Source organism: Loxodonta africana, chromosome 10 (genome assembly GCF_030014295.1).
Source record: "Loxodonta africana isolate mLoxAfr1 chromosome 10, mLoxAfr1.hap2, whole genome shotgun sequence".
Lineage (NCBI taxonomy): Eukaryota > Metazoa > Chordata > Mammalia > Proboscidea > Elephantidae > Loxodonta > Loxodonta africana.
The window spans coordinates 113,390,486-113,413,882 of NC_087351.1; the positions used below are offsets into that span (position 1 = coordinate 113,390,486).

Genomic DNA, 23,397 nt, shown 5'->3' on the forward strand with positions numbered 1-23,397 from the left:
TTCCTCATTCCCTGCAGGGCACAGCCTCCCTGGCTCCTGGCTGCGTGGAGAGCCTGGCTTGGGCGGCGGGTGTGGGCACAGGTCAGGCAGGGCGGGCGAGGGGCTTACTGGGACTTCAGCCAGCCTTGAGGCCAGGTCAGCTGTGCAGGAGCCGCCAGGGACGGGCTTGGCCTGGGCGCAGGAAGGCCACGTGGAGGGCTGTGAGCTGAGGCCACTGATGAGTTGCCTGCCTATCCCAGGCCCCAGCCACCCCCTGTCTCCCTTTGATTTAAAACTGCAGTGACGTCAATGGGTGGCTCTGTGATGTGACCCTGCAATAATTTAACCTGTCTCCTTTTTTGTAAAAGATTTCTCCCTACTCTCGAAGTAGATTATTTGAAAACTAACAAAAGCCCGCTTGAGAAAGTAGTCCCTCCTCTGAACATCGTCATGGTCAATATTTTTATGTACTTCTTGGAAACCCTCGTGGCGTAGTGGTTAAGAGCTATGGCTGCTAACCAAAAGGCCAGCAGTTTGAATCCACCAGACGCTCCTTGGAAAACTGTGGGGCAGTTCTACTCTATCCAGTAGGGTCCTTAGGAGTCAGAATTGACTCGATGGCAACAGGTTATGGGTTTTCTTCCCTGACTGCGTTGAAAAGCATGGCTTTTTTAAAACACAGCAGTAATTATACAGATAATTTTATATCCAGGTCTTTGCACTGACATCTTAAGTGTTTTTCCTTATTGTTTAGGAGACAAACTCTTTCTGAACTTCATTTGAATGATGACAGGTGTAATTGTATCCGTTTGGTAACAAAGTACCACATGCTGGGTGGCTTAAAGCAACAGAAACATGTTGTCTCATAGTTCTGGAGGCTGAAGTCCAAAATCAAGGTTATCAGTGGGGCCACGCGCTCTCCTGAAGGCTCTAGGGGAAGGTCCTTCCTTGCTCCTCCCAGCTTCTGGCTGTTCCTGGCTTGTGGCTACATCCCTTCCCTCTGCCTGTCTTCACGTGGCTATCTTCCTTCTGCCCGTCTTCATGTGGCTATCTTCCTTCTGCCCGTCTTCATGTGGCTGTCTTCCTTCTTGTTTTCATGTGGCTGTCTTCCCTCTGCCTGTCTTCATGTGGCTGTCTTCCTTCTGCCTGTCTTCATGTGGCTGTCTTCCCTCTGCCTGTCTTCATGTGGCTGTCTTCCTTCTGCCTGTCTGTGTCTGCTGTCCTCTGGGAGGTGGGCTGGCATGGCAGGGTGTGTGATGGGAAGCCACCCTTCTCATCCCTTGAAGGATCTGGACTCCTGAGAGGTGAGGCCCGAGGTTAGGGGGATTCTGGCTTGTGTAGTTCCCCAGCAGCAAGGGGGCGGCTGCACTGCCGGGCCTGGTCCATGTCCCATGGAGGGGGGACTCCTGGGGTCCTTCACATGTGCAGGTCAAGGGGCACGGGGCAGAGGGCACCGATGCAGGAAAGCTGCCTCCCTTCCTGGGGGTGTGCCCTCGGAGGATGGGCGCCGCCATGGACTGGGGGAGAGGGCCCAGGCATAGGAGGTTGGGGCTGGCAGCTGGGGCCCCAGAGAGGGCGAGAAGGCCTCACCCCTTTATACACCAGGACCCAAGGGCAGTGGCTCCTCAGTCCGCAGGTACCCTGCAGTGGTGGGGAGGGGTGTAGACAGGGAAGGGCCTGGTGTCAGGTGCGAACTGTGAATTCTGGGGAGACTCTCCTTCCTGTGGGGGCATGGGAGGAGGGGCACAGCGCTGCAAAGCGCTCCTCTGTATGATCGATGCCCTCCTGCCCCTCCCCAGGCAAGACCCCGCAGTGAGGGCTACACACAGAGGCACTTGCTGAGCCACTGTGGCCCCTGCTACCTTCCCTCCCTGCTGCCCTGGCTGCTTTGGGGCGGGGTGGTGGTGGTGGTGGTGGGTGCCTTTGCCCACCTGCTTGTCCCGTCCCTGCCCCTCTGTGCCACCTGCACCCCCCCAGCCAGGAGTGACCTCCTCACTGCTTTTCGCATCTGACAGCTGAGTGGATTCTCATCCCCGTGGGCCCAGGACCAGGGGCTGGTGGCCGAGGTGGGGGGATGCTGGAAAGCTGGGTGAGCATGGTGAGGGGCTTTCTGTGGGCTTGTCTGTTTGGGGCCCTGGCTTCATTCAGAAACTGGGGAATGCAATTGGGGAGTTCCCCTGAGCATCTTGCTGGGCTCCCAGGTGCAGCGCCAGCTCCTGGAGATTCTGATTGGTGAGAGCTGAGGAGGACAGGCAATGGCTTACCTGCTGTGTGGCCACCTGTACAAATGGTTTGTAAGGGGCACTTGAGTCGTCATCAGCCCACCTGTGAATCAGGCCAAGGTGGAGTAGAGAGAACTCCAGGCTCTCATGGAACATGTTTGGGAGCCTCAGTTTCCCTGCTGTGTGGTGGAGGGGCCCCTGGATGTGGTTCCTGGGGGGACTTGCTCCCTGGTTGTGGGCCCCCTTGGGTGTGTTGGGGGGCGCGGGGACTCTGTGGTTGGGAAGTATCCAGGAAACAAAGGAGTTGCCCCTGGAACACACTAGCGTGGGAACCCCTCCTGCAGGTATAGGAACCCAAGGCCTGGGGGGAAAGGGTGCAGGGGGTGGGCTCTACTGCTGATTAATCTGCACCTCCTATCATTTCAGATCCTTCGTCCACCTACATCAGACAGCTGGAGACCAAGGTGAAGCTGCTGGAGGGTGACAGCAAGCTCCTTGCACAGGTAGGCAGCGCGGCCACCACCCCACAGCTCCCCCATGTCTCCCCATCCTCACACCTGCCCCCTTGAGTCCCACTCCGAAGTCACTCTGAAACCAGCCGGACTGAGGACTGAGTTCTCACTCCACAGCCTCTGGGCTTCCCTGCGTCACTGCCCTTCCATGCCGACTGTCCTCCTGCCCCGTGGTCTGTGGTCTGTGAGGCCCTTGGGAGCTGTCAGGGCTGTCAGGAGTTGGTGCTTAACACACAAGGAAGGAAACGGGCTTCTGAAAACTTCTCTGCCCTGCCACGCTGGGACACACTGGACACTTCCCCACCCGTCATGACCAGGCCCAGTGCCCACACCATGTGGCTGTGGCTACTTTTGCTGTCGGGCAGGTTAGAGAAGAGGCAGCAGCAAGGGCGGCTGCAGGGCGATGTCGGGGGAGGCAGAGTGAGGCAGCACCTGTGCCTGGTGGTGGGTGCAGCTGCAGCGTGGGGGTCCTGGGAGGGCAAGGAGGCCCTCCAGGCTGTGAGGCAGAGTGGGGTGGTGATGGGAGACTGACCCACCCCTGGCTTATCTGTGCCCTCCTCCCCTGCTGTACCTGCTGGCCCAAACATGGCGGGCCGGGGTCCCCAAAGCATTTCTCTGGGAAGCAGCCCTGAGAGGCCTCAGCTGCTAGGTGACCACTGGGTTTGGCACGACTGCCCTGCACAGAGTCTGCTGCCCCTGCATGGAGTGAAGCCTCTGTCACTGTGAACTCCCCACCTAGCACTGCACAGACTGCTCAGGAGGGCCACCAGCCCTGTGGAAGCAGCATATGCACCCCTCATGCCTGGCTCTCCCTCCCTCCCTGTGGGATGCGGTGTATGCACCCCTCATGCTAGGCTCTCCTTCCCTCCCTGCAGGATGCAGCGTGTGCACCCCTCACTCCGGGCTCTCCCTCCCTCCCTGTGGGACTCAGCTTGTGCCGGGCTCTCCCTCCCTCCCTGTGGAATGCAACATTTGCACCTCCCTCCCTGCCTGTGGAATGTGGCATGTGCACACCTCACACCGGGCTCTTCCTCCCTCCCTGTGGGACAAGGTGTGTGCACACCTCACACTGGGCTGTCCCTCCCTCCCTGTGGTATGTGGCGTGTGCATGCCTCACTTTGGGCTGTTCCTCTCCCCCTCCTTTACCTGCCACATACTTGAGCACAGAGTCAAGTGCTAAGGTACAAGGTTGGCTTTTGTCATCCTGTGTGTCGCTTTTAGGGCCTCTTTTGGGATGGGCACACACGTGGGCCTGTGGTGCAGGATGCGTCAGCTCCTCGGGGCTGGTGAGGACGGGGGAAGGAAGCTGGCGCCTGACGGGCCCCCTGGGTGCCACGTGGCTGAGCGGTGGGGCTACCTGTTGGTGGTCTCCAGTCCAGCATTCCCCGTTCCTCAACCATCGTCCAGGGGCTAGGGAGGGCATGCGGCAGCAGCGGGAGCCGTCGGCAGGTGGCGCGACAGGTACTGGAGGTGACAGGGCAGTGTCAGAGATCGGGGTCTCCGCTGTGGAGCAGGGCTGGGGGCTGTTTACTCCAGGAACAGTGTGCCTGGCCCCTGGGGCACGACTGTGGTTCAGGAGAAGAAGGCTAGGAACTTGGCCTGGCCCAGGGTCTCAGGCTGTGGGGCTGTGACCTTGTGACACCACCTTCTGGCCACCCTTGAATCACACCAAGAGCCCACGCTCCTGATCCCTCTGCCTGCAGTGTTGTTTCTGTGGGAAGTACATCCTGTGGGGATCTGCTCCCAGCCTGGCTTCCCAGGATGAAAGTGTCCCTGACCCCTTGATCCTGGCTGTCCCAGGCCACATCGTCCCACTGGGAAGATGCAGCCCTAGCACCAGGTGTGGTCTCGAGCACTTGGGGACATGTTACCTGCTCATGCTCAAGTGTGGTATAGCCACCCGTTCCTTCTGTGGACACCCCTAGTCACACAAAGTACCCCTCTTCTGGGCCCCAGGCCCACCTGTGCGGAGGTGGAGGTTGGTCGGAGCTGAGCCCTGTGTCTGGAACATCCAGGGACACCACTGACTGGATAGTGGCTCTGCCCGGGTCTCTCTCCCTCTCTGAGCCTGCTGTGAGCTGTCCTGGGTGCCCGTGACAGGTGCCTAGGGGAGCTGGGCCTGGGCGGTGGGGGCAGGAGCTCTTGACATGCCTCACCTGTGCCTGTGAAAACGGCATGGGGGCAGAAGTGCCTTCTCTCTCCGCCATCTTTACCAATTCCAACACCAACCATCCCTCACACAGCACTCTCTACTTCTCTGCTGGGTTCCATAATTCATTGCATGGCCACACAGAACTCCCAGACCATACTCACAATTATGGGGTTTATTATAAAGGAAATAACAGTTACAATTCAGGGTCAGGAACACGTAGGATACAGCTCTTTCATCAGGACAGCCTCTCCCCAGCTGTGCTCACAGGCATGCCTCTGGTACAATGTACGCCCACCTGCCCTTGGCTGCTGGATCTCATGGTCAGCAGAGGTCCTGGGAGCCAGTACATTGGCCAAGTTAGAGGTGTCTGTAGGGTCAGGGACGGGGCTTCTTGGCCTTGGGGTGGGGGTGGGGGAGTGGTCTGCAGTTCTGAGCCGAGCAGGAGAAATGAGAGATGGAGGAAGAGACAGAGAAGGCCCCCCGGCCTGCTCAGGGCTTCCAGGCTGCTGTTGACATCGTGCTTGCCTTTGGGTCCCTGGGGGCAGTTGGATGGCACCCAGCTTTATGAAGGTTCTCAAGTCACTCCCTCTCCCTGGCTTCCATTTCCTCATCTGTGAAGTGGACACTCACTCACCTACTCACTCACTGTTTAACTGGGCACCCACCCTGTGGTGGACCCTGGGGGACCCAGGAGTGACCAGCAGAGGCCTGTCCTCAGGGTGCCCCCAATGCTTGCGTCCTTCTCTCTGCCTAACCACCTCCTTGTCCCACCAGCATGACTGACATGCACAAAGGGGCTGCTGGAGGACAGCGGAGGTGGGGAGAGCCCGGTGGGTGGGGCTGGGCCCACGCCGAGAGGTCTGAGCCTGATTCCAAGGGTGGCTTCCAACCTTGCTGCCTCCTGGCCTCCTGCGTGCCCGTCAGCACCCAGCTCAGCAGGTAGCTCAGCGCTTCCTCAGAGCTCTCCCAGCCCCCCAGGTGGTCACCTCTGGGTCTGCAGTGCTCAGCATAGGTCAATGGGTGGCGCCTCCCCACAGTCTCCTCAGCTAACAGGGGAGGCTGCTTCTTGCTCAGAGTAAGGAAGGGCTGCTTCATGAGGCAGTGAACATACCATCTGTAGAGGTAATCAAGTGAAGACTGTACTCCGAGTGGGATGCTGGCCTTGGCGTTCGTGTTTCTGGCTTGTGAGATTTTACAATTCTGGCATTTAAATCTTGTCAGTAAACTAAAATTGTACATTAACCCCCGTCTCTGTGCAAGGCGGCGTGGGGTGGGGGGGTGGTGTCTGCCAGCTGGCCAGAAGCAGGAGAGAGGAATACTGTTAGCCTTTGGAATATCGTAAGGTGCTGTGTCTCTGCAGCACCTTACGATATTTAGATGGGATGGCAGGGCCAGTCCTGACCCCGGTTCCACTCCCCCTCCCTGTGGCCTCTATTTAACTCTAAAGTAGTTTTAATTAAAAATGTGGCAACGTGCTCCCAGGCTAAATTACTGTACAGCAGTCCGCATTTTTTTCCCTGTAGCCTTCACAATTCCATCAACACAGCTGCTTCCTCTGCGATGATTCATCTGAGGCTCCGCACTCACTATTATCCTTCCAGAGGGTTCTCTGCGAGGCAGCGGGCGGGGGCGGCGGTAATTGATGCCCAAGGGCCTCCGCGGGCTCCCTCTGGTTCACTCCCCTGCCGGCCGATAAATGAAGCATCCATTGTGTGCCCAGAGCCAGCTTCACAAAAGAGCAAGAGGCACCTTGGCATCTTCTTGGAGCATTCGAGAGGGCTGGGTGTCTCGGGGAGTGGAGGCTGTGGCGAGGCTGTGCTGGCCAGGGGGGCCCCATGTGCCCCCTTCTCCTCCTCACCCCGCCCCCGCTCCTTCTCTCCCCATCCAGCCATTCCCTGCAGAGTCCGTGGACGCTCAGGTTGGAAGTGACCTAGAGTGACACCAAGCACAGATGGGGAAACTGAGGCCTGGAGCAGGGAGGACTCCTGCCACCCGTAATGGTGTTGCAGAAGTGGGTGTGGGCATCAGAGGCGTGTGAGTTCAACCCCCTGGTGGTGTTTCAGGCAGTTATTTTATTTTAGCTCTTGGTGCCTTGGTTTCCTCACCTGTAAAACGGGTGATAGTGATGCCCTGTGGAGCGCGTGACATGCTCACACCATACTTGGGAAGACCCCCTGGGTAGTGCCCACCCTTCTTGTCTGCTCTTGGTGATTTTTCAAGGTTGACCAGCCATGCCCCTCAGCTGGTGGCTCACCCTGGCTCGTGTCTGAATGGCCACTGTGGTTTGTCCTTGCCTGAGCTCTGAACCCCTCCAGGCTGGGGACAGGGGAGCAATCACCCCATCTCAGCTGCCTGCCCCCCAGTGTCGATGTCTCATGATCACATCCTTGCACCCCCAAGGAAGATGGCACATCCCACTGGTGGCCTCTGCTCTGGCTCTGCTGGCATGCTGACCACGTGGCAGCTCTGTAAAGCCGTGCTGCTGTTGGCCTTCTGCTCACAGGCTCTGCGCTGTCTCTGCTGCTCTTGGCCTCTCCTGCTCACAGGCTCTGCACCATCCCTGCTCGGCCTGTCTGGCATCTGGGGTTGACCGCCTCTCCCTGTACCTCATATTGGGCAGTGTGGTTTCTGGAGGGTGTAAATGCATAGTCAGCAGAACATCAGAGCCCTTGCCCAGTGAGGAAACCCCCTCTTTTCAGCATCCTGAGCACATGGCCAGCTTAGTAACGTGGGCAGGAAGAGAGACCAGAAGTCCACCTTGTCCCTAGAGTCGGAGGCTTAATGTCTACCATGAGCATATGTGGGCAAGGGCCAAGCCCAGGGTTCTTACCAGCTGGGTGACTTTGTGCAAGTGGCTTAACCTCTCTGTGCCTCAGTGTTCACGTCTGTAAAATGGGACCCTAATGGTGCCTGGAGTTCCTGGGTAGTGCAAATGGTTAACATGCTCGGCTGCTAACCAAAAGGTTGGAGGTTTGAGTTCATCTAGAGGTGCCTTGGAAGAAATGCCTGGCAATCTACTTCCAAAAAATCAATCATTGAAAACCCTATGGAGCACAGTTCTACTCTGACACACATGGGGTCACCATGTGTTGGACTTGATGGCAACTGGTTTGAAAGGGGCCTTTCAGGTAGGGCTCTTAGGAGGATGGAATGGACCACTGTGCGTGAGGCACTGAGGCATGGGTGGCAGAAAGTAAGATCTGGGGGCTAACCGTTATGCTCTTGCTTATGCTATCGTTGGCCATTGGGCAACCTCTTGAGCCGAGGGTCATCTTCACTCCCATTACATACCAGCAATCTGAGGCCCCGATGGTTGTTCAGCTTCACCCAGCCAAGGAGGGGGCTGAGTTTGGCGAGTTAGCACTGCTCCGGAGTCCTGCCTGTGTCTACAGGGGTCCTGTGGCCTCACTGTCATCATTGGGACCCTGTGGAGGAGGGGACAGCCGTAGCAATGGCGAGGTCTGGTCTGTGCATTACCCACCAAATCACCTGTCAGTCAGGGCCACCTGGTGCTAGACACCCTCATGCTTGGGAAATGTGATTTTCGGATGTGCAATTGCATGGGGAGCGGGGGAAGCTAGCCAGCTGTGAGCAGTCCTATCAGCTGCACGTTAACTGCAGGCTTAATCCCTGCTGCTGCCTCTGAGTGCTAATTAGGGTGAAATCTCTGGGTCCCGTAGCCGGAGCAGCCCCTTGGTCCATAATGGCCTGAAAATGAGTTCCCTTAAAATTAAAAAAAAAAAAAGAAAGCAAATAGGGTTGGAATTACTGGTTGTGCCTTGCTCGGGGCCTTGGGAGATCACCCCGGGGACAGAGCAGAGGCCAGACGGGGAGTGTGCCCCTGACCCAGCCTCTCTGAGCTGGTGGAGGTCTTGGGTTGTCCCTCGGCCAGTGCATCCGCCTGGGCACCCCGCTGAAAGGCTGTTTTCCCGGGGCAGGGGCAGTGGGGAGCCCGGTGTGACTGGGGATGGGTCCTGAGTGGGCCCAGCGCCCCAGTGCACGGCAGGCTCTTTGTCCTGTCTGGGTCTGGAGTTTCTAAACACATGGAGTCCTGGGAGTTGCCTTGGGGACCCCTCACCCTGGTCCCGGCACAGCCGAGGTTTGGGGGCTTTGGGCTTACAGGTGTCCAGACAAGGGGCTGGGCAGAAGGTGATGGTCACGGTTAGCCTTTGACCGTGACACTCTTCTCTTCGTTCTAGCTGCCCCGCCCCTACGGCCGCCCCGGAAGCTGGCTGCAGGTAACGCTGCCTGGTGTGTGCCCGTGTGCAGTGGCGGGGGGAGGGGGGCTGTTTTGTGTGCTGTGTGGTGCCCTTCTGCTCTGTCTCTCTCCTGTTCCCCAGTGCCTGTCCATCCCTGCGGGAGCTGACCACACCCAGGGGCATCTGTTCTTCCTGGGACCTGCCCTCTGAGCTGGTGTGAACTTGCAGCCTTGCAGAATAAAGGCTAGATACTCAGGAAATGTCTCCTCCCACTTGGGATCCCTGGAATCCCCTCCTCCTTCCACCTTGCCTGACCTGCCACCTTGTGTGGACCACGGGCCGGTCATACCCCCATGTTGCAGGTCAAATAACATGGTCCGTGGTGGGAGGAAGGACCTCAAAAGTGATGGAGCCACAGCCCACCCGCCCCTGGCTCCTTGGCTGTGGGAGGGCAAGTTCTTGGGTGAGGTCCCTGGGGCTGCTGAGCTGACCAGGCTTGGGGTGAGGGTCTCACATGGATCACGCAGCCCTGAGTTACTGCACAGGTGACTCCTCCCGGGCCAGGGCCCCTCAGCACCTGCATATGCCCAGCTGGGAGACCCTGTGGACCTGGCCCGGCAGACATGAGCCAGTGCTCCTGCCCAATCCAGGCCTCCTGACGGCCTCACCTCTGCCCCCTTCTCTGGGTTCTGAGAACGCCTGCCCCAAAATGCCTGGACTGCAGCACGTCCCTCCTTGGGTCTTGCAGCCTCTTCCCTGCTCACACCAGCCCTTCATCCACCGAGCCAGGATGCTCTTTGCAAAACAAAGCACAGCTAAGACTACGCCATCCTCTTGCTTAAATCTGTCACCACCGTGGGCAGGCCTCGGAGCCCAGTCCAAGTCTAGGGTGGCACTCAGGGCTTGACTTCACCAAGTCCTGTCTTGGGGTTTTCTTTCTGGAAACATCAGTCCAGTGGACTTCCACGCACACACTGTTGCTTTACTAACAGGAGCAGCCAGCGCTCCATCGCACACGCTACATGCCAGGCGCTGTTCAGACACGTTCACATATACGCACCCCGGGAGGCAAGCACCCCGTGTTACTGACGAGGGACCCAGGGCACACGAAGGTCAAGTGTTTGCGGAGGCCGCCCCTTGCTGCATCCACAGGCTGCTGTGGCTTTCGCCTGCGAGACCTTCCCACCAGCCCACCCCTTCTCACCGTCAGGAGGCCTGTCCTAAGACCTCCCCAAACTCCTGGCCCCACTGGGTGAAGCCTTGAGCCTGCATCCTGCTCCGTAGTGGTGTTGGGTTGTTGTCCACCGAGGGCCTGGCCCGCAGCCATTAGATGGCTCGTCAGTGCTTGCCTGACTTGGTGCTTCTCAGCTGGGGGGTGGGGCAGCTTTGCTTCCCAGGCAATATGTGGATATTTGGTTGTCACAACTTGTGTGTGTGTGTGTGTGTGTGTGTGTGAGGTGTTACTGGCGTCTAGTGGGTAGAAGCCAGGGATGCTGCTGAACATCCAACAATGAGCAGGACAGCCCCACCACAGAATTCTTCAGCCGCACGGGTCCATAGTGCCCAGGGTGAGAAGCCCTCCTGTGCCCCACAGTCAGCAGAGCTGGGTGAGGAGGGCCCTTGCCCCTCTGGCTGCCGCCCACGACCTCCTCACTTCATGTTCCAGCACCGAAGATGGGGCCCTGTCTCTCTGGGGCTTGGGAGGAGACCCCACAGGTTTCTCTCATCCTCCCAGTTAGAAGAAACGGGCCTGCATGTGTTTTTAATCATGGAATGGAGCTAATGACAGCATTTTGTAGGGCTGTGCTGGTTACACAGTGCTTGTAGTCCTCCCCACAACCCTGTGAGGTGTGTTCTCACATTCCTTTTGCAGAAGAGGAAACTGAGGCACAGAGACACTGTGTGGATCCCCAACGTCATATGGACAATAGATTCTCCATCTCTTTTGCTCATGAGCAGGGGTTCTCAGCGAGCCTCTCCTCTGGGTTTGACCTCTGTTTGGGGGACTTGATAAATGAGGCAGTGGGGTTTGGCCCTGCTGCCGTCATGGACCCAGGCAGATCTCAGCTGAGATGGGCTGGGGGTCAGTAAGGATGACCAGTGACCAGATCCCATCTAATCTGTCTGGACTTGTGTCAACCCCGTGTGTGACATACCTGATTGTTTCAGTTTTGTTCCCCTCTGTTCTGACACCGCTGTGTGTGTAGCACCCCTTCCTCTGACCCTGACCACCAGAGCCAGGTCAGAGGTCAAAGGTAAAGGGCCCAGTCCTCCCTGACTGCCAGGTCCACCTGACTTTAGATGCCAGCCATGAGCTTGGGGCTGCCCACATCACCCTCATTTCTGGCCTGCTGGCTACAAATTTAGGGTTTTCCCACTGCCCCCTCAGAATGCCAGCCACAAGCTCCGGGCCCCCAGCTACCCTCACTTCTGACCTGCTGGCTCCCACTACTCCTTCGGGTTTGATAATTTGCTAGAACGATTCGCAGAAATCAGGAAAGTGCTGTATGTGGGATTCACTATGTGGTTTCAGTATAGCAAGAAGGATACAGATGAAGAGACAAAAGGACATACTCCCGTTCCACGTGCATTGATGCCTGTCACTAACCAGGAAACCCATGGAGCTTCTGTGTCCAGAGCCTACTCTGTGTGTAAGGGTCTCCCGTCTGAGGGTCGGAGCGACCATGCTGGGGAGGTGCTGTGGCAGGCATTCCCTTTTGGGGTGCGGCAGTGCGCCTCCCCAAATAGCACTTGTTTCCAACACCTTCCATAGGCCACATCCCCCCTCCTGGTGCTGGCCCAGTCCCGAAGGCCATTTCAGCTCCTCTTTCCCCTCATGGGTAAGATCTCGTGATCTCATACTGTGAGGGGACCCCAAGGCAGACACTAGGATTTTTAATTTGGACGTAAGTGCACTCACAGCGACTCAGTTCACGGCGTCATTAGCCGCATTGCCAGTTAATGAGAGGTTGTGCGTTTTCCCTGCCTGCCTTGCTAATAAAGTTCTACGACTTGCAAATATTTATAGATGAGCATGGAGCACACGGTGGGAATTTTATGCTGCTAATTAAAAAAAACTCCCCCAGCCCTGCAGACACATGCCTCCTCCCAGGGTGTTATCCGAGGGAGGGAAGGAGACAACAGAACGAGTGCTTTCAACAAGAGCACGTGCGCTGGGCCAGGGCCCTAGAAGCTGTAGGAAGAGGAGAGACTCCAGCCCCAAACAGAACCAGGATGGTGTGAGGGTCAGGACAGGGACGGTCAGGTCCAGGGGCTGGTGGGAGGGAGCAGTGTTCCCAGTCCTCCATCTGCCTGTCCAGCTGGGTGGCCAGATAACACCAGGAAGAGGCTTCCCACTGAGCCTCTTCTCTCATGAGCCTGCACGGTGCTATTGTTAGCTGACTCGTAACAGCCCCACGCACAACGGAACAGAACACTGCCTGATCCTGCACCATCTCTGTGATCCATTGCGGATCAGGCCATTGTGAGCCATAGGGTTTTCATGGGCTTATATTCGGAAGTAGATCACTAGGCCTTTCTCCCTAGTCTGTCTTAGTCTGGAAGCTCCGCTAAAACCTGTTCAGCATCATAGCAACGTGAGAGCCTCTGCTGACAGATTGGTGCATTGGCTGGGAATTGAACCCAGGTCTTCCACTTGGAAAGAAGTACCAACCAAAATGCTCCTTAGAAGCAAGGATGGTGGGACTATGTCTCACATATTTTGGTTATCAGGAGGGATCAGTCCCTGGAGAAGGACCTCAGGCTTGGTAAAGTAGAGGGCCAGTGAAAAAGAGGAAGACCCTCAGCAAGATGAATTGGCACAGTGGCTGTAGCAGTGGGCTCAAACATAGCAATGGTTGTGAGGACGGCACAGGACCGGGCAGTGTTTCATTCTGTTGTACATGGGGTTGCTGGGAGTCAGAACTGACTTGACAGCACCGAACAACAACAAGTCCCACTTGGAAGGTTCTGTATGGGGCTTGAGAAAGCTGCACTGAACCACCACTGCCCCTCTTTGCAAGGTGGCGGGGCGGTGGGGGGGTTGTTTCTACAGCGTGATGTGGGAGGGGGAGGGGGAGTTCACACCGGCTGCTCCTCGAGGGTAGACACTCAGTGTGTTTGGGTTTAGAATGTACTCTTGGTTGGAGACAACTTAGAAACTGTCGCAGAGACTGGCCAGGAAAATAATTTGGTTTGGACTTTTACATTTGAGTGAAGCTCAGACACCCAGGGTGAGCTGTGGAGGATGGGTGCTGTGATATCTGAGTGGGAGACAGACACCAGACAGTCAGACGGCAGGTGATGGTGGGGACAATGAGGACAGGTAAACCAGGTGGGGGGCCGGGGGAGGGGTGGGAGGCTGGGGGAGGGGTGGGGGGCTTTGGAGACTGTTCAGGGAGTGTCTCTGGCCAGGTCCTGATGGGGGAACGTCCTTGTCCTCTAAGCTGACCCCTCACACCTAACCTCTCTCTTCTTCCTTGGCAGCAGGCAGGCTCTGGAGAGTTCCGGACACTGCGGAAAGGCTTCTCACCATACCATTCGGAGTCTCAGCTCACGTCCCTGCCACCCGCCTACCAGGACTCCCTGCAGAACGTAAGTTCCCCCCCACCCCCCACCCGCAAGGAGCCCCCCGTACTCAGATGGGAGTCCGGCATCTCCACAGTCCTCACTCCATCTTTGAGATCAGAGTCTGGAGGCTCAGGCAGGCCACTGACCCTCCTGGGGGCATGCAGTGGCCAGAGCTATGCTGTTTCCAGGTCAGACCAGGGCAGCTGTGGATCCCTCAGTCCCCTGAGGCCACTGGCCAGCACCCGCCTTCTGCCCTCACCCTCCCAGAAAGGGCCTTGGGTCCCCAATCCTGGAGCCTTGTATGGGCTCAGCGTGGCAGTTGGAAGTTGAGGCCCACCTAAGGGTGACCTTGCCAGAAGCGTGGGGCAGTGTTCTGGAGGCCAGGTGAGCCGGCTGTCCAGGTCCAGCTGTGTCCCTCCTATGGCAAAGGCGGAGGAGGCCAGCTATTAGCCTTGGAGCCTGGGGTATGGGTTCCGGTGTGTATGTGTTAGGGGCTGCTCCAAGCTTTGTAATGGAGGATGCAAGCTAACGTGTGTGAATCATGCACTTAAAACATCAACTCAAGGCTCCAAGGTCATTCCCAGGGTCTCTGTTCCCACCTGGGCTTGGGCCTGCCCTCCTGAGTGGGAAGGGAGGGATAGGAGCTCCAGGCTCCAGGGCAGTGGACTCCTCATGAGTAGACATGTCCCCGTATCACTGAATCCTGGCAGACACTCAGTGGTGTGAGCGTCCGTCAGAGCCCGGCCCGCACATAGCAGACACTCGGTGATATCAGCGTCCCTGAGAGCCTGGCCTGCACGTAGTAGATACTTGGTGGGTGCTGGTTGTGCTGTCAGGATGGTCCGCAGAGTTCCTGGGCGGGAGTGCTTCCTGGGTGGTGTGCACCATAGCTGCTGCACCCCTTCCTGTCCCCCTCCCCTCCCGGGCCTTGGTGCTGGCAGAGGAGGGCAGGGACCTCGGCTGGCAGCTGGCCCAGGACTTGGCTGTGTCTCTCTTGAGGGCTTTCCACCTTCTCCAGGAATGCATCTACTGATGCCACACAGGCAGCAGCCCCATGAGGGCGTCCAAATATTTACCAGGTGCTAAGGCCCGGGGTGCTCCCTGCTTCATGGTGCAGGGCCCCCAAGAAGCCAGGGGTGGGTTCCTCTGGGCAGTCCATCTCTGTCCTTTTTTCTGAATCATCCATGGGAATGATAATAAAAGTGACAATCAAGTGGACAGTTACTGAGTGCTGTGCACTGAGACCCCGAGTGACCTGCAGACTGTGAAGTCCTGGCATCTGCTTGCCAGGCCTACTGAGTGTGTGTGTGGGGGAAGTGAACTTGGGGATCCCCCCCAGGTCTCTCCCAGAGAGAATGCTCCAGGCCTGGGGCTGAGAGGCCTCAGTGGTACTGAGAAAACACTGTCAGTGATGGAGGGTTCCAGAAGGTTTCAGAAGATTTTCTGGAGGAGGCCTCAGAGGGGCTTCACATGCCTCACCTCCTTTTGTCCTCCCGAGTGCCCTGCACATGAGGGGCTGTCACCCCACTTTGAAGAGGAGACAGCGAGGCTCATGGGGTAGGGTCCCACACTTGTAGGGTCCCACGCTTGCAGGGCGCCATGGTAGTGAGAGCTGGCGCCTGGCTGGTGTGGCTTGGAGGTCAGAGGCTGTGGAGGGGTCTCTGCTCCACAAGGACTAAGGAGTGGGTGGGAGTGAGCAGAGGGGCTGATGGGCAGTGGAGCTGGGAGGAGGCTAGTGTGCAGAGTCCCTGTGGGTGGGTGAAGAGGACTTGGGGTGTCTCGGGAGGGACCACCACCAAGTGAGGTTGCTGAGTGGCAGTTAAGGGGCTGGAGTGGGGGCTTACGGGCTAGGCCTTTTGGCGTGTGCCCAGGATGTCGAGTCTTTAGGGGGCCTGCAGAGCCCAAGTCCAGCACCTTAGCCCGTGGGGAGACAGAGGGGCTGCGTAGGTGGGCCCTCTCTGTTCTGGTGTCGTCTGGGGCACAGGACATTGGAGACTCTGAGGGTAAACAGGTGACTGTGGGTGGGACCCTGTGCCTGGCCGGCTCTCAGCGGAGTGTGAAGTGGCGTATCCTCTTAGCCTCCTGAGAAGGGGGCTCCAGGTTTTGACAGGCCCCTGGGGGAAGCCGGTCTCCCCACTTTTTCTTTTTTAATCAATTGACTTTTTTTTAAAAAAAGTGTACAATTTAGTGGTTTTTAGGTATTCACAGTTAAACAGCCATGACAGAAATCTAATTTTAGAACATTTTCATCACCTCTCCCTAAACCAGCCAAACAAAAAAAACCCTGGACTGTCAGTGGAGCCCTGGTGGTGCAGTGGTTAGGAGCTCGGCTGCTAACCGAAAGGTTAGCAGTTTGAATCCATCAGCTGCTCTTTGGAAACCCTATGGGGCAGTTCTACTCTGTCCTAGAGGGTTGTTATGAGTCGGAATCGGCTTGACAGCAACAGGAGTTTTTTTGTTCGTCTATACCTGTTACCAGTTGTTCCCATTCCCCCTACGCCCCAGCCCCTGGCAACCACTAATCTGCTGGCTGTCTCTATGGGTTTGCCTGTTGTGGACATGTCATATAAACGGAATCACGTAGTGTGTGGTCTCGCGTCTAGTTTCTTTGACTCAGCACATTGTGTCCGAGGTTCATCTGTGTTGTGGCAGGTTGTCAGCACTTTGTTTCTCCTCATGGCTGCATAATCTTTCCTAGCATGGGGGGACCACATCGTGTTTATTCATCTGTGGGTGGGCGTCTGGGCTGTTGCCACTTTGGGGCTCTTACCAACAGTGCTGCCCAGAACCTTTGTGTACAGGTTTCTGGTGGACATGTCCTCAGTTCTCTTGGGCGTATACTGGTCTCCCCCATTTCGGCCCCCGCTCTGGACACCCACAGACCTAGGCTGGAGTCCCAGCTCCATTGTTTACAAGCCGTTTAGCCTTGGATGAACCATTCTCTCAGCCTGGAGGGTGGTTGTGAGGATGCAGTGGGCAGGAGAACGTGAGAGTGCCTGTGTGGCCTCGGGGCCTCAGGAGTGCTGTGTGCCTGGGAGCCTGGGAAGGCCCGAGAGGGCATAGTCCTCACAGAGCTCCCTGTGAGTGCAGAGAGGACTTGTTTTCATGACCCCACAGCCACGCCCTCATTGGTCACTTTTAGCTCCTGAGGAAGCGGGTAAAGGACTGGGGTGGCACTTGGGTTCCCTCAGGAATCGGCCCCTTGTTCAGGGAGCCCCTGGTACAGATGGGGACATGAAGGCCAAAGACGTTAGGGTCCAAGTGGCACCGGGTCTTCCTCCAGGACAGGGTGTGGGCTCCCCAGGAGGTTTCAGTGGGAAGGTGGCACTTCCTGCCTCCACATACACGTGTAGCTGGCGCCCCCTGCTGGCCAATGGGGGAAGTCTGGCCTTTGACCTCAGGTTGCTGGCCCTGCTTTCTGCCCTTGCCCACCAAACCCCCTCCTTGATTTCCTAACATGAGACCCCTGATCTGGGCACCAGAGACTGGGCAGCCCAGGCCAGGAGCCAGCATCCATGAAATAGCCGCCAGACAGCGTGCCCCAGGGTTCTGTAGACACTGGGGGGCAGGGGCCCTTTCTGGTGTCGAGATGAGGAAACCGGGGCTCTGAGTGGGTCCGGCCCCACCCATTGTCACGGCCAGTGGAACTCTGTCCAAGGCCTGACTTCTGGGCCCTGTGATTGTGGGCCTCTAGCGGCAGCAGTGCTCCCCAACCCCCTAGGTGGTGCCCTGGCTCTGCCAGTGTGGAGCGGGGTGGGCTGCCCGGCTGACGGAGGTTCCGGTCTTGAGGGCACCTGATGCCCCTGCAGTGTGTGGCTTTGGTGGGCGGAGGTCCGGGCCTAGCCCCATCCCACGAGTTTATGGAGTGGACCCCATCCCTGGGGGTGGCATCGGGCCCCACTTATCAAGAAATGAAGCTGAGGGTCTTGTCCAAGGGTCCAAGGTCACCAGTGTGGGTGCTGCATTACCTCCCCAGAGCCCCCAGCTCAGGCGCTCTCAGAGGCAGGTCCTCTGAGAACTGTCTCAGTCTGCACCTGCTGGCCCCTCCGGCAACACCAGTGCCTTGGGGCCTCGTGGCTTCTGCTGGTGCCTGTGGGCTGTGTTTCCAGTCTCCTCAGATCCTGCCCTGAGCCTGAGACTTGCTGTATGGCCGGGCCTCACTGCCCTCAGGCAGAATTCTGCTCCATACCGCCTGGGTCAGGGCCCTTGTGGGTGGGGGGGCTGGGGCACTCAGCCTCTGACAGAGGCCAGCTGGGCCCCCCATCACCTGGTCTTGTGCGCCCCCCCATCTCCAGGGCCTGAGTGAATTAGAGATGCCTGGTTGTGAATTAGAGTGTGGCTGGAAAAGGCTCCCAGATCCCTGGGAGTGGCCTCACCCCTGGGTGGAGGTGGCCTTACTCCTGGGTGGCTGGGGTGTTAAGGGGGCAGGGCTTTGGAGTCAGGCTGACTTGAGTTTGAACCCAGACCTCCCAAGTCTTGCAGTGTGACTGTGCAAGTCTCTCGTCCTCCCTGAGCTGCATTTGCTCCCTCTGCAAACTGGACACCAGCCCTTCCGTGTGGTCTGTGTGTGGGACCACGTGTGGGTTGCACTGTCCCTCTTCCCACAGAACCATTTTATCTGGGGATAGTGGGGTGGGCGGGGGAGGAGAAGGGATCAGCTGCATGGGCTGGGGGCTCCTCAGGACTCCTCCTGGTTCCTTGGCCCCACACCCTTCTCCTCTCCGCACCCCCTACTCCAGCCCCATGTCTCTGCCTGGGCCACACATTCAGGGTGCTGCCTGAGGCACGGGTCACACATGTGGTCCTCACCCCCACAGGGCCCAGCCTGCCCCGAGCTGCCTTCCCCACCCTCAGCTGGCTACAGCTCCACAGGGCAGAAGCCTGAGGCCGTGGTACATGCCATGAAGGTAAGGTCAGGCCCTGCTCCCTCCACCCTGCCTTGCCACGGGGGTGGGGAGCCTCCGGCCCCTCATTTGCCCTCCCTGGGCCTGGGTTTTTTCTGGGTGGGGCCTGGGGTGTCTGGCTGGCAGGGGTGGGTGCTCATCTACTGGGGTGCCTGAGTAGCCATGGCCGCCTGGAGCACCGTGGGGGGAGGGATTCAGAGGCTCCAGGTGGTGGCCGCAGAGCTGCTGCAGTTGGACAAACTAAGGCCTGGGGAGGGGCAGGCACCCCCAAGGCCAGAGAAAGGAGCAGATGGGGCTGGAGTTTGTTGGCTCTCCAGGCCCAGCCGCTGGCTCCCAGGTGCAGCGTTGGGAGTGGGGCGGGGGGGGGGGGGACACTGCGCACAGGGGAGACTCCCCCAGCCCATACCACACCCCCACCTGTCGTTGGACACAGATGCACTACCTCGCCCCCCCGTGGAAGCCCCTGTGCCTGTCCGCACAGACACAGCACACACGTGTCCTGGGACACAGCCACTGTCACATGTATGAGCGCGGGTCTTCTTCACGGAGGCTAGTGCCTGTCTCCCGGGGCCCTGGGTGGGGGCAAGCCCCCGGTCCCAGAGATGTCCCTCCCAACCTGCTCACCCCACTCTGGGCCTTCCATCCTCAGTGTGGCCCCCGGTGGTACCAGAGACCACGCCGTCCGTGTTTGGGTCCAAAGTGCTGTCAGGGTGAGGGAGGGAGAGCAGACTCAGGACACCTGTTGTTTGTCCTCCATGCCTGTCCCCCAGGGCCTGGCCGCAGGGGGCCTCAGTGTCAGTTTGGGGGGGAGGGGGCATCAGGTGACACGCCGCGGTGCCTGCAGGTCCTGGAGGTGCACGAGAACCTGGACCGGCAGCTCCAGGACAGCTGTGAGGAGGACCTGAGTGAGAAGGAGAAGGCCATCGTCCGTGAGATGTGCAACGTGAGGAGGCAATTCTGGCGGGCGGGGGCGCGGGGCGGGCTGTCCCAGGGTGGCCACGCGCTCCCGGTGGGACTCTGTACCCACCTGCCCAGCAGCCTCTCCCCTCGCCGGGAGAGCCGGGCCTGGGGCTCTGGTTGGAGCCTAGGACCACTCCTCTAGGGTTGGTCTTGCCCGAACGCCCAGCCTCTTTGCCAGTCCCTGGTGTCCCCTTGGGCCTCCCAGCGTGTTGGCGCCCTCTGGTGGCTGCCGGCGGTGCAGGTGGCGCTCAGAGCCAAGGTGCTGCCGAGCCTGGGGGTCCTCTGGGTTCCCGGGACAGCCTCTTATCCCTGACCCACCTGGGCAGCATTTTCCGTCTCTGTACCCTTGCAGGAGCCAGCAGGGGAGGGGGTCTTTCCCAGGGGTGATCCTGGCCTTGCATAGGGGTGTGCTCTTGCAGCCTCAGTTCCCCCTCGGGCGCTGTGGCTAGGACCTGGTGCATTTACAGAGCGACGGCTGGGTGAGCTGCACTCACTTCTCTTACCCCAACAGGTGGTCTGGAGAAAACTGGGGGACGCCGCCAGCTCTAAGCCCTCCATCCGGCAGCACCTGTCTGGGAACCAGTTCAAGGGGCCGTTGTAGGCAGTGCTCCACGGACGTGGACTGGGTGGCCTCGGCGGGTACACAGGCCCAGTGCGGGCAGCTGCTGTCTTCTCCCTCTGGTGAACTGTACCTAGGATGCTGCCTCCATCTCCCGCCTCACACACCAGTGAACCAGACAAAGAAAACCACACGGGGCTGCTGCAGCCGAGCCGCCTGGACACGCTCACGTCCCTTCGGCCCAGGCCCTACTGCCAGTAACGAGATGCCACAGGCTTCTGTGTTCTAGCCCTGGTGGAGGGCAGCTCAGCAAGCCCTCCACAGCCCCCTGCTGTCACCATGCCGGGACAGAGGCCACCAGGATCCTGACACAGGTGGCCCCACTCCCTGCCCAGCTGTGTGTGGGGTCTTTGGACCATAGCTGAGCCCCTGACTGCCGGAGGCCCTTCCTCTGGCCCTCAGCCCCGCCCTGCCCGACCCTCCACATTGCCCTGCCCTGTGGAGGCTCTGCCCTCTTCCTCCTGCCCAGCCCAGACACTGCCCTCTGCTGTGGTTCCCATGAGGGGCCTGGACGCAGGAAGGTGCTGGGGTTTGTTTCTGTGCCGACCCACACGTGCTCCTCTTTCTGGGTGGGGGCGCTGAGCCAGCCTGGGCCTCTGGTCACCTGCGGCCTCCCCCTGGCCAGCAGGTCCCTGGGTCACTGTGGCTCAGGGCCCTGTCTTCCTTTGGAGGAAAGAGCTGACCTTGCTCTGCATTTAACTTGCTGTGTGACCTTCAGCAGGTCACTTAGCCTTTCTGGGCTCTCACGGAAACATGAGGGCTCAGGGGCCCCCTCAATCTTTTCACGGTGGGTGGCCTGGGCGGCCATTCAGCTGTCCGCAGCATGTGTCCTCACTCGGGCGTGAGCAGGTGTGGTCGACCTGCCCAAGCAGGGCCAAGTGTGACTCATCTGCCCTCCTGTTGCCTCGTGGCAGCAGGCGCCCACCTCCCCCTAAGCCTCAGTGTCCTCGGCTGTAAGATGGGTGGCTAGAGCCCCTGCTTGCAGGCCCTGGGTGTCCAACAAGACTTTCAGTGTAAATGACCATGTGTAAACTCAAGCACTATCTGTAATATTTTATTTGCGTGTGAGGAAAACGAGGCCCAGAAGGGGGTACGTTATCTGTGGCACATTAGAAACCAAAACCTGGCAGACACAGGCCCTTCTTGCCATCTGCTGGCGTGTGTGGCCAGCACCCCTGGGATCCACTCACCGCGCCTGTGGTCACTTCTCCCCCATCAGCCGTCTCCATTCTTCCCGTGGTCCGCAGGCTCACGCAGAGCCAAGGGGGTGAAGCGCCCAAGAGGCGGGTTAGTATCCCTGCCCCATGTTGAGGAGGCAGGGCAAGGAGGCGGCATCCTTGTCCCCCTGCCCAGCGGGGGCCCTTCCACGCCAGTGGGCTGCACCCTCAGGGGAAAAGCTCGTGCCCTCATTGTGCCCAGGCCGGGGTACAGGTGGGTCCTGATGAAGGTGCAGGGTGTGCTGCTCCAGTGTGGGGGTGCCAGGAAACTCTGTGGGTGCTTTGTGGAAGGGTGTGCGCTTGAGGCCAGGGGGACACCCACTGGTCATGGCTCTGGAAGACTCCTCCCCAAGTGGGCGGCTGGGCTGGGGGTGCAGAGGCCCCTCCTGGGTCTTGGAATCCAGAGAATCAGAGAGCAGCCCCCAAGGGATGGGGTTGCATCCTGGGTGGGACTCAGGTCTGAGAGCCCATCGGGAGCAGGTTGGCTTGGCCACCGCTGACAATAAGCAATAATTAAGGGCTCCTGGTACTTGCAGTGACCCCATCAGAAGAGACCTCCCAGGTACTGGTCCCCTTGGGAGGGACATGTTTCCGTAGTGCTGCAGCGGCACCTGGGGGCGTGCTTCCGAGAACCTCCTGCCTTCATGCGGCACAGCCTGTGAGGAGGGGGCAGGCCTGTCCCTTGCTCCCGTCACTGCGACCTGATAGCTAATGCATCGGGGAGGTCTTGTAGGACTGTTAAGCTGTAGAAAAAAGCCAACAGTGACTCTACCTGGCCCCACAGACCCTAGCAGTCGGCAGTCACAGAGACAGTCCAGCACTGGGGAGGGTCGGGTGAGGGTGGGCTGGGAGGTCACAGCTCAGGGGTGAGTCCTGGCTCTGCCACTGAGGGACGATGCATCAGGTGACAATGGTGGACCCGCAGCTCTGTAAGCCCGGCTGGGGTGGGATGCAGCTGACCTCGGTGCCCTTTCATTAATGTCCCTGTCTCTTTCACAAGCTCTGGTTCTGGGTCCTGAAGCCCAAAGTGACAGCCACCCTTTGGCTTTAGTTCCCACTGTGATGTCACCCTTCAAGCCCCCCCCCCATGGCCACACCCACCCTGGAATCGGAATCTGCTGAGCACATTGTTTAGGGTGGCATGTTTTTACCCAGAAGTTCTTAGCTACACATCAGAATTCAAAGAAAAAAGTGACCTTTTTTTTTTTTTTCTTGAAACTTGACAGGAAACAAAATACTACTGATTTCTTTTTTTTTTTTTTAAGGAACTAAATGCATGGCTGCAGAGCGTAGAGCTGTATATTTTTCATATGTAGCGGAGGGTATTTGTGCTGCTTTTGGGAAGGGGCTGGAGTCTGGCTTCGGCCCTGGGCCCGGCAGCTGCTGTCTTCTGTCGCCTGGGACCCAGGTGAGAACCGGAGCCCCCGCCCCCAGGCTCTGTGAGAGCCGGAAGCCCACAGACTCTGGTGCCCATTTCTACCTTCTACTGAACCACTTTGATTTGGGGAGAGAAAACAGACCTTTTTGATAGTGTGGTAAAGACATTGATTTGAGCTATTTTAGTAAAAGGAGTAAAAGATGAGACTGTGCTAGTGTCTACTTTGAGCTAGATAAATAAAGGTCTCTGTGCAAGCCTCCCCGTGTGCCACTCCTTTACGTGTGTGTGTGTGTGTGTGTGTGTGTCGGGGGGGGGGCTCGCGCCTCAGGGTGGCTCCAGCAGACTGCCAAGGGCTACTCATGACGCCCCATGTGCTCACAGGCCACAGTGAAAAGCATCTCCATCCAGCCCAAGCCCTTCCTACCTCTGGAGCCTGTGGTCTACGCAGGTACATCTGAACGTTTCCAGTGGGTCTGGAGCTTGGAGAACAAGCAGCAACGCCACCAGGCCTGGTGTGGGCGCTGTCTGGGGGCGGGTTCCAGCCTAGACCCCCGGCATGTTAAAGTGGCCACTGTTCGCCCTGGAGGTGGGTAGGTAGGGTCTGGTGGCTGTGAGGCTGTGGCCAGGCCGTCCCAGGGCCGCAAATCCAGGGGCTGAAGACCTGCTTTGGGATTTTGAAACCCAGG

The 23,397-nt window shown here is 58.5% G+C and overlaps 1 protein-coding gene across 1 annotated transcript in view; it reads left to right on the top strand.

The window, feature by feature from the left end:
• The window catches only part of CCDC85C (coiled-coil domain containing 85C), a 79,312-nt gene extending 56,652 nt beyond the window's left edge, over positions 1–22,660 (top strand). Inside the window, exons 2-6 of the mRNA XM_064292996.1 lie at positions 2,628–2,704; positions 13,550–13,657; positions 18,451–18,540; positions 19,382–19,480; positions 20,009–22,660. Coding sequence (XP_064149066.1) covers positions 2,628–2,704; positions 13,550–13,657; positions 18,451–18,540; positions 19,382–19,480; positions 20,009–20,098 — 464 coding nt within the window. The 3' untranslated portion in view covers positions 20,099–22,660. The remainder of the gene's footprint in view (positions 1–2,627; positions 2,705–13,549; positions 13,658–18,450; positions 18,541–19,381; positions 19,481–20,008) is intronic.
• Positions 22,661–23,397: the final 737 nt, after the last annotated feature.